The sequence below is a fragment of the Oxyura jamaicensis genome, chromosome 20 (genome assembly GCF_011077185.1).
Source record: "Oxyura jamaicensis isolate SHBP4307 breed ruddy duck chromosome 20, BPBGC_Ojam_1.0, whole genome shotgun sequence".
Taxonomy (NCBI): domain Eukaryota; kingdom Metazoa; phylum Chordata; class Aves; order Anseriformes; family Anatidae; genus Oxyura; species Oxyura jamaicensis.
The window spans coordinates 13,211,315-13,221,977 of NC_048912.1; the positions used below are offsets into that span (position 1 = coordinate 13,211,315).

The window sequence follows — 10,663 nt, forward strand, 5'->3', positions numbered from 1 at the left end:
AACCTGCTGTCCAGGGTGCCGCAGGGAGAACTTGGCCTTTGGGCACGTGCTGCGACTTTCGCTACTGCGCTGGCAATAAGCAGGTTTGCTCTGATGAGCCGTGGAGGCTTTTAAGTGTCTTTATCCACCATGCTCTGTGCTTCACAGCTATTCTACACGGCTAATACGGTAAAGGGATCAAGCTTGCACAGATTTTTCTGGTCCTCCGGAGCCTCTTAAAGAGGGCAGCATTACCCTGGCCCCGTCTCACTTCCACCAGTGTTCCAGTTCGTTCTGCTGCAGCAGGATCGGACCCCGCACTCATTTCAGCCTTGTGAAATGTCGAGTTCTGTTCTGCAGTGGAAATCCTAGAAATGTATACGTAAGGAACAATCCTGAAAGCGATCAGAGAATGATGAGCTTTGTTTTGTAAAGCCTGGGAAATGAGCTCAGCAAAGCAGCAGTACGCAGATATCGCGCCCGTCCTTCACAAAAACAGCGATATGGATTAAAGAACAAGGAAAACTGCATGGTTCTCATGGCTTTTCTAGAAAGCACAACCGATTTAACCTTTTGCCAGTATCTGGAGAAGAGAGCTGCCATCTGGGCCCTCCGTCTTCAAACCTGTTGCTTTGCTGTATTTGGTTCACAAGATTTTACCTTGCAAGCTCAAAATTGGTAATGCCAAACCTTGACTGATGCAGTGCAAACTGACAGCAGTTTCCAACTCTCTCTTAGTAAGGTTACACTGGCTAGTAAAATGTTAGTTCTGGATATTACATATACAAAAGCAACAGGCAGGTGAGCAGCATCTCCTCTTTACGCTCTTCCTACTGAGACCGTATGCTATTTTTGCAATTTAAAGAAAAACTAAGGGAGGTAAGAAAACAATATATTCTTTAATTAAAAGTTGTCTTTTCTTTGAACATACCAGGATAACAAGTAGATTAGAACACATGATCTGTATTTCAGTTCCACCCCAGCATACATCATAAATCCTTCTTTATAAAAAACAAACAGGAATCGTAACAAGGACATTGGAGAAGAAAAAGGGAGTTTCAGCATTTTGAAGCGCTCCCTTTATATCTGCTGAAACACCAACCAAAACCAGACACTTAAAACCTTACATGGAACACAGAATAGATTATTTTTTTTTTTTTCCATTGGGGAAAAATAAATGACAGGTCACGGGATCTTATCCCCAGGATAACCAGCCACATTTGCAAGGTTAACACTGATGCTTCACACACACAAACGCAGTAGTCAGATGCCTGTTTATCTCCTCCCAACAAAACCATCTTTCCAGCAGTATCAGGCATTCGCTTGGCAGCAGTTTTAGCAGCAGCTCAACGCAGAGCAAATCATACCGAAACAGATGCCTTCCTGTCAACAGGAAGCACGAAGGGCTCGGTATGGGTTCCAGCTCTGTACAAGAGGAGTTAAAATCCTGCAGGTCCACGGTGGCTTAGAAAAAGTTACGGAACTGAACTTTCAGGTTAACTCAGAAGCTAGTCACCTTGTAGTTTAGTATTAACTTGTCTGTTGAAGAGTTATAGCTGGGCTTTTCACTTTGGAATTAAAACAACTGTACTTTAAAGTAGATTTTAATAATTATTTACAAGTTACTTTAGTATCGCTTTGATAAGTTCTACATTTGTTTTTAACACTTAGCCTTTTAACAGTACTTAGATACTCAAGCTTGCTATTTTTAATTTTTTAAGTTTTCTTAAATATAGGTTTTAACTTCTGCATTTGAAATTCCACTTTTAGCCTCCTGCGATCAATTAATTCAATGTGGGTTCTCAAAGAGCCTTCTGAATATTTTAAGGACTCTGTGAAGGCGAATTTTTAGGATTCCAGGTAGATATAGTAATATGAGCAAGCCTAAGCCTTTTTCTCACGGAAATTGTAGGAAATTTTAATCACTGTACTAAAAATAATTGTTCCAAAAATATCTTAAAAATAACAGTCTGCAAGACTCTGAAGACTTTTCTCAGCTCTGAAATTGAGCCACTTTTCACCATAATTATTTGAGGAAAAAATCAATTTTAAAATCAGTTGTTATTAGTTCAAGTTCCTAACCAACCCAAACTCCTTTTTTTAATATCAAGCTGTTAAGTACTCCAACTATTTTAGTTTCTGTTAAAACAGAAGTTGAACCATTCTCCATTTAAATATTCCCAGCTGCTCAATTTTCAATAATTTTAACCAGAATTAATAAACATTTAGCTAAAAAATCATGATTCTGTTACACAGACCCCCCCCCCCTCCTTTTTTTTTTTTTTCCAAAATAATTTCTGGCAACAACTCAGTCTGCAAGATATCGAATGACCTTTGCTGATTTGTAGTTTCCAGTCAAATTTGCTTCAGGAGTGGTTTTGGTTGGCTTTCACTTCATCAGATGCCTTTAAAGAATATTTTCAAGACTTTCTTTTACGGAAAGAGGTACAACAGATAAACTGTTCTGGAAAAAAAAAAGAGGAAATGAAGATATAAAATTGGAAGTGAGCAAGAATCAGTTTTAAGCATAGGTCTTTATGAATGAAGCGTAATCACACACTTCATTTTCCAAACACAAAAAGCCTTTTGGAAATGTATTAATTAAAATTAAGTGCCACCGACAAGAAGCTTTAGAGGGATGGCAGTCCTTTTCAAATTAGCATAACACTAATGACAGCCACGGAAATTGGTTTAATAACCCTAAATAGTTACACCCCACTCCTAACACAAATGGCCACGGACAGCTCGAGCCCCTCGGGCTGCGACTGTACCAGTTTATGTGGTTGCTCTGACATGGGGTGGGTATTCCTATCTGAACAGAAATCACTGAACGCACCTCAATTATGATTATATAATGATTAGTGAAGCATACAAGGCACCAAAGCGTTAAACATAATAAAACAGAAACCCAAAGTAAACCAGCACAGTGACATCAGAAACTTGGTCGGCGAGGGACTCACTTGGTAACTCGTACTACCGCAGTCAATACTCGGCAAGAGATTATTCATTTAGCCGTGACATTAAGCAGCCCAAACCACACGCAGGTCTAGGGTCAAGCTGCAGGTATAACAGAAAACCAAGCTGAAGGGATGAGCAGAGTCTTTAAACACTTTCCTTCCCTGCCGTGTTTTACACCGGTGTCCTCGGAGCTAAGCACAGTGCTACAGCGGCCCCGTTTAAACGCAGCTCCAGCACCGGGGGCAAAGCATTCTCCAGCAAGCATCTAAATACATAAGCTAAACCTTATGCATTTACAGCCTCCTTAACTGTAAATGTCAGGCACAAACATTTTCGTGTGCTTGAAATTCATTAGAAAAGATGGAGAAAAAAAAAACAAATCCCTGCTGAGAAGGAGCTGGATTTCCACAAGCTTTTTAAAGCACGATGATTGTTCACCTAACTTCACAGCACTGGTCCCCTGTGAAGCACTGCTACAGCACCTCCTCGTTACCTGACTTCAGCAGGGCTTTGCTCAGACTGCCAGCTGGTTTTAGAGACATGTAGGACAGAGAAAGTGGTTATTCATGTCTTTTATTTATTATAAATACATATAAATATGTTAAGTGACCTTTGCTTTGCTTATGATGAGCAACGACTTTGGAAAATCTGGAAAACTTAACCAAGCTGAGAAACAGGCAAAAAGCAGGCATTAGCATACAATCAGAGTCCCCTCAGTTCAAGATTATTTTTTTCTAAAGAGTAAAATAACGCATCTTATTCTGAAGCATCTATAGCTTTATCAAGAGCACCAGACTGCCTCCCTCCCAGGAGCTGACCAAATGACATTTTCATTCGGGTTTTTGGGCGCAAGCAAGCCCCGTCTGGCTACAAATGAAGCCCCTCGTTTACGTGTGGCTCTGAAACATTGCATAGTTTCGGGGCTGGGTTTTCTTTCTTTCCTTTTAAGCTGTTTTCAACCCAGATCAATCAGTCCAAAGAAAACTCACTGAGGTTTCCACTTGCAGATCTCTCTCTCCCCCTCCCTGTGCTTCTGTAGCTTAGCTTAAAAACAGCTCAAGAACTTTGCAGCTCAGAGCAGGCAGAAAAGAAACACTATGCTCACGGTCCGCTAACAGGCTGGGAGGGAGATGACTACCGAGGGAGTTGCACGGGGGAAGAAACTAAAAGTTAACGGTGGGTGTGTTTTGGGTCCGAGCATCTCCGAATGAGGTATGAGGGGGTGATTTAAGAAAAATGAAAAACCCAGACTTAACTGATGGCAGGAAGCCAGGGCTGGTGGCAAGCAGAAAGAAAGGCGCACAGGAAAAAAAAAAAGAGAAAGAAAAATAAACCCGAGAAGCCCGAAGAAGGCAGAAGTCAAGGCTTGTCGTTACAGTGTTTGCAGAGGGCGGATGTGGCTCCCGTGAAGGCAGTGCATTTCTCAGGGCAGCCGGGCAAGGCCGTGCTGGTGAAGGGGTAGACGGCCGACTGTCCGAAGGGGCTGAGGGTGGCAGGCAGCGGGGCGCCGAGCGCTTGGCCCTGGTTCAGGTAGGCCACCAGCCTCCTCATCTCCTCTAGAGCCTGCGCCTGCATGAGGATGTAGTTCTTGGCCAGGAGCAGGGTGGCGATTTTGGACAGTTTGCGCACTGAGGGGCTGTGGGCGTAGGGGATGACGGAGCGCAGGCCGTCCAAGGCATCGTTGAGGTCGTGCATCCGCCGCCGCTCCCGCGCGTTGATGCTGAGGCGCAGCGAGCGCTGCTCCTTGGGTTTCTTGCCCAGTGTGGCCCCTTTCAGCTTGCCCTCCCGCTCCAAGGCCTCGCCGCCCTTCGCCCCGGCCTCGAAGCCGTCCTCCTCGTCGCCGCTCTGCTCGCCGCTGCTCTCCGCCGCCTTGCCCAGCGCCCCGGGGTGGTGGAAGGCCGCCCCTCCGCCCCCCGCCAAGGCTCCCCGAGGGCTCTGGGCGCCGCCGTAGGAGAAAGGCGACGGGGCGTAGCCCGGGGCCAGAGCCAGGTAAGCTTCGCCGGCTAGAGACTTAAGCTCGGCCATCCTGCCTCCCTGCCGCCGCTCCTGGGCTGAGGGGGGAGGAGGAGGATGTGGAAGGGGATGATGAAGAGGACGAGGCGGCCCCGCCGCTCCGCGCCGCTCCGCGCCGGGGGCGGGCTATGAGGCGACCGCCCCACGGCCGCCGCTTATATAGCGGAGAGCGGCCCAGCGCGAGGCCCCGCCGCCCAATCAGAGGGCAGAAAGGGGCGGCGGGAACGGCCCCGCGCCGGGCGCAGCCCCGCCCTCGTCTCTGCCGCCTGAGGCGGGCGGTGAGGGGAGCGGGGGCGGGGGGGGGCGCAGCGAGGCCCTGCGGAGCGGGTGGCAGCGCTGTGGGTTGGGGGGACAGGTGGGTCCCCTACGGAGAGGGGGGAGCTCCGGGAGTGGCGGGGTGAAGTCTTGTCACTGGTGTGCTCTGTCCGGGTCTGCTGTCCCGGCACCACGCTCGTGTCCTGGCACCACACTCCTGCCCCGCCGTGATGCTCCTGTCCTGTCAGGATGTTCCTGTCCCATCATGATGCTCCTGTCCCGTCACTATGTCCTCTCTTAGAGGAGCTTTTAAAACCTCTAAATTTCCTTTTCTAAAATGAACAAGAAAAGGTGACTGTTGAGCTGATGCTTCAGCCTGCTTCTCACTGGGACACTAGCTGGAGCCCCTTTCTGTCACGCAGGTTTTTTCAGAAAGCTAGCAAGGATGTCAAGGTTGGCTTTCTGTCAGAGTTTGCTGAACCCAGTGCAAAAGGGGCAGATCAATGGTTTGTGCGATTCCTCAAGTCGGGTCCACGGTAAAATATGTTACCATGCAGGAGGAGTCTGTCTTACTGTGGAAATGGCCACCACACCCTGGTCCTTGTTAGCACCAAAACAAATAAAGAATTGATTAAAAACATATATATACACACACACATATGAGAGAGGGAGCTTTCTAGTGTCATTGTCAGGTAAAACTGGAGAAGCGAACATTTCCCCATACCCACGCTTGGGACCACCAGTCACAAAATGGTACATATTGCAATGGGAGGCAAAGTCATGCAAGGTCTTGACAGCTTGTGGGCATGGCTTGCTGGCCTGGTCGCCCTGATTTAGGTGAGGATGACAGTGGAGGCACCTGTTTTGATGAGAGATTTCCAAGGCAAAGGCCCTGTCTGTTTCCATTTCCTTCAAAGGTTCACTGTGATCCTTCGTTCCATGTACCAGGAAAAGAAATGTGATCCCTCCTGACTCAGGCCGACTCTGAAGGGACTCTGTCCTTCCCAGTTGTACCAGTAACTGAGTGGTAAACTCTTCTTCATAAACATTTTGGTAGCGTAGTGGCCTACAGCGAGAGAACTTGTGGCTGTGGGGGAATCCTTGCCATGTCTAGGAGAGTGTGTGGTCCACAGGGAAATCTCATGGGGAATCCAAAGCAGCCACTGGCAGTGGTGAGAGCCGTGCAGAGAAGGATAAGCAAGGTGCTTAGTCCCGTATTCCCACACTCATGACAGAAAAGGCCTAATTGTTGCAACAGAACAAGGTCCCAGTGCCAGGATTTTTTCTAGGCTTCTGAGACTGCTTGGTTGCACTGAGTTTTGGTGTACAGGCAGTATAGCAGCATCCCAGGCTTTCTGCAGGCATGCCATGTGCCTGGTCCAGGCCCCTCAAGTGCCTGCTTGGAAAGGATGGGATGCATCATGTGTGCCGACATCCAGGTGTGAGCGGGTGGATATTGCCTAAAGGCAGACAACCTGTTGATGCAGATGTACCTGTTAGGTGATTTCAAAAAGTAAACAATGGCTTGGGTGTTAAGGTGACACGAGGCTTTTTCCAGAACGTGTTCTGTTTTTATCAGAGCCTCTACAAAGCGCAGTTAGCTTGTCCTCTTCCCATCACCTCCCTTCATGCAGTGTGCTAACGTGAAATGACGAGCTTGTCTCTCTTCCTTCTCCACATCAGAGCCACGAGTGCTGAGATCTGCAGAGACAGATGCACGCTCGCTCATAGTAGCAGAGCTGCAGCCCAAGAATGAGGCCGTTCCCCTCTGTGAATATAAGTCCAGAAGATTTTTGTAAGAGTGTAACACATAAAACAAGTTGTGCAAGCATGTGCACAAGTTTTGACCATCATAATTTTCACTGATATTCTCTTCTCTTGCCTCCAGTGTCTGATCTATTACCACGTCTCTGTTTTTGCTGCCCTTATCAGGCTTATTAGACTATGAAGACAGGTTTTAGTCAATTAATTGTTTTATGAGAAATGGACCACTTGACTACTCCTAGGGCAGATCACTGCAAAAACTCATGGTGACTTTCAAATACAGGTGAGCACAGGGTAACTTCTGTTCACCTCTGGGATTACTCCCACACTTCAAGTCACAACAGACAAACAGAGAAGTACTAGAAAATTATCACTGATATAAATCCATTCCCATAGAAAACAAAGATGTGCAAGGACTGTTAAAAGCAGGATTGTTCCCTGCTGGAAAGGTTCACTGCTGGGAAAACAAAACAAAACAAAACACATTTTTGAGAAGGAGCAGCAGTATTTCAACATTGTAGAATTTTTTGTTGTAAAGACGTGGTACAAGTAGTGCTAGCTTTCTAAGTATGTCACACATCTAGCAAGGCTAATGCTAAGAGAAGCAGTGGGCTGAAAATTAGAAGTGAACACTTTTCACATAGGCTCTGTAGTGCTTTGATAAATAGATGAGTTCTTCAAGCGTTATTTCAACACCAAAGGGCAGCTTGGGAGGTAGATCAACCACAACAGAACAGAGCAGAAGGTTTGTTGCCTTACATAATTCTAAAGCACACAGTTGAGAGAATTCATTTGGAGTCTGTATAAATATGAAATCAAATCGGGCTTAATGTGCTACAAAATAAAATGTACAGTGAAGAATTTGTTTTGGACTTCTCCCTCAAATTTCAGCGGAGAATATGTAGCTTTGAAAATATTCTATCTGGTTTCTCCCTTAAAAATGACACGGCTGCTATCTGAGAAAAAGAAGTATCTGATTTGGGTTTCGACATGTCAAACAACAACAAAAAAAGGGGAGATGAAAAAAAATAGCAGAAGGGAGTGACTCATCTGGAAGAACATTGCAGAAAATCAAATCTCTTCCAATTGCTTCAGGGAAAAATGGGCATACGCAACAGGAAATAAATTTATCACGTACTGTGAAGTATTTGCCTGCTTCTAAGTGGGATTTTTCCTTCTGCTGTTATACATATTCAAAACTTGGTATGAATATTTAATAATTAATAGCAGACAATTGCAGCTAGAATTATCACAGTTACTGTAACTGTAAGTTCCTCAAGGAAGGACCACACCTTTATTAAGACTCTTTTATGCCACAAGCATTTCATAAATAATACGCAGCGCTAATGACTTGATTGACATATCTGCCTCCATAATAAATAGGATTTCTATTAGCTTAGCAAGGCCAGACAGCCCACAGAGTGAAACACTTTTACCTGACTGTGTACAGGACCAAACCAGGAGCAGCACAGGCTGCCCAGGCTGCTCTGGCCGTCCTTTGCTGCTGGGCTGTGTCGGGACTACAGCTCCCAGGTGCCGCTGCAGCTTGGAGGCTGCTCTCATCCCTCGGGGAAAAAAAAAAAGGCAGTCTGGAATTTGTAGCACTTGTGCTACAGGAAGAGTTTGAGTACAGTTTATTTCAGTTTTGATGCAAGAGTGGGAGAAAATGATCAAAATAAGTGTGTATATATATATATAATTTTGCTTTTATTTCTAAAACCATGCACCTGCATCAAACAATGCATCTTACAGAGTCCCTGCCTACGGGCTGAATTTCTGGAGAATTGGAATGAGATAAGACTAAGGACAAATCCTTAATCAGTCACATTATCTATCACATGGTGGATAAAGGACCTCAGGATTTGGCCTGGACCTGTTCTCGAAGTGGCTAAAACAGCTGCAATGACTGCCACATCCATTTACAAACTCCAGCTGTTTTGCTGCACATCGTATTGAGAGTATTTTGACACGGGGACCAATGTAGAAATGGACATTTTTCCATCCGGAAAATAAAATAAAATAAAATAAAATAATTAAAAAAATCCATCTCCATCCCTACCATCCGGATTCAGATGTTAAAAAATGTGACAAAACAAACTGCGTTGAGAAGACCGGGCAGAAAAGTGTCTGAAAGACCCAGTGCTGGGGCGAAACTCAGAGCAGAGCCCTGCGAAGTGCCACGCTGACACCTAGCGACAGCCTCCTGCAGAGCCCCGCAGATACCTGGCACCCTCCCCAGCAGCAGGGGGATGACCAAAAATTCAGAAGTGACCCAAACAGCACCCAGGAGTGCTTGTTGGTTTGGGGCTGGGGTTCCACAGCCGGTATTTTGCACGCCCGCCCTGTAAATATGACCCTGTTCCTGGTGGCTGCTGCCACTGCAGCGGGTCTGGCAGGCTTTGGAGCTTTTCCTTTTATTCAGGCAGACACACGGAGAGTGGAAAGTGCAGAGGTGCTTGAGCCTCAAGGCGTGTCAGTGGATCATCGTGTGCTGAGCAAAAATGGTGCTGGGGGGAGCGGGGTCGTTCTGTGCGGCCGGGTGCTGGGAAAAGTGGGTGAACACAGTCCCTTTCTTCCCTTGGGTGCCCTAGTAAGAAATAAATAAAATAAAATAAAAAATAAAAGTAAATAAAATAAATAAAATAAAATAAAATAAAATAAAATAAAATAAAATCCCTGAAAGATGCAGGGATAACATTTTTGTTTTAGGGACGGGATATCTTATGGTTAAGGCACAGGACTCTGGAGATGAGATTTCTGTTCTCAGTCCGGCCCAAAGCTCCCTCAGGTACTACCAGGGCATTCAATTTGGATTGCAAAACCTGCCTGAGGAGTCAGGTGGGTTTGTAAGGGGTGGCTCTACTGATTGTGCATTCATAATAATACAAAAAGCAGTGACAGCTTCCTTTACCATCGGCTCCTGCACCACCACAATTCCTAGGGTTTAACAACAGCACCCCAAGCAGTTCTACACCACAAGCTGCTCAGTACTGTGCTGCTCTACAGGCACAAGCGGTGGCAAGGTGAGGCCTCAAACAACCTGGAAGCTTATTTTGGGGCAGCTTATCAAAGTCAGACTTTGTTTTGAAAGTACAGGCTGCTCTGCGCGTCCCCCAGCTGTTCATACTTCTTGCCCCTCACTAGGTGGCAGCAAGAAGATGGCTATAAAAATTTGAAGGAGTGGATTTATTTATTTAATAATAATAATTAAAAAAACATACATCTAGCAGAGACTTTACAACTGTTTTCCAGTTTCGGTGGATTTGTTTAGCAGTCCCTCAGCAAAATAACCAACCCAAGCCTGGCGAACCCTCCAGCGGATGGAGGATGCTCGAACCCGGAGCATCCCCGCGCCCCGCCGCCGGGCCGGGGCCGTGCCCGCCGCTCCCCGCAGCCCCTCTGCGCTCCCTCTGCTGGCCAAGCGGCTCCTGGCAGCTTCTCATCGGAGGTCCTGCAGCTGCAGACAGCGTGGAAAGGACGGGCAGGGCCTCGGTGTAGCCCCCCCGAGTGCTGCCTGGTGCCAAAATAGCCCCTGTTGCTTCCCAGAGCAAGGGGACACCATCCTCTCTTTCCCAGGACATCTAACTCCAGTTTCAGCTTGCAGCCAGGATATTGATTTGACAGCAAGGCTGGACTCTTTCTCCCAAGTCCCAGCCTCTTCTCCTGTTCTTTCCATCAGCCCCTCAGCAACAGG

At 46.5% G+C, this 10,663-nt stretch overlaps 1 protein-coding gene across 4 annotated transcripts; it reads right to left on the bottom strand.

Moving 5' to 3' along the window:
• Positions 1 to 859: 859 nt before the first annotated feature.
• BHLHE23 (basic helix-loop-helix family member e23) lies at positions 860 to 5,202 on the bottom strand. Of its 4 annotated transcripts, XM_035344232.1 has the most exons (3): positions 3,376 to 5,202; positions 2,940 to 3,036; positions 1,547 to 2,443 (listed from the first exon to the last, which is right to left on the bottom strand). In XM_035344232.1, exon 1 carries the CDS (start codon positions 4,960 to 4,962, stop codon positions 4,297 to 4,299), a length of 666 nt encoding a protein of 221 aa, XP_035200123.1. In that variant the 5' UTR covers positions 4,963 to 5,202; the 3' UTR covers positions 1,547 to 2,443; positions 2,940 to 3,036; positions 3,376 to 4,296. The 4 variants fall into 4 exon arrangements, with proteins under 4 accessions (XP_035200120.1, XP_035200123.1, XP_035200122.1 ...); XM_035344229.1 differs by adding an exon at positions 860 to 1,404 and having other exon boundaries at positions 2,312 to 5,202; XM_035344231.1 differs by having other exon boundaries at positions 1,547 to 3,036.
• Between the last annotated feature and the right edge of the window lie 5,461 nt (positions 5,203 to 10,663).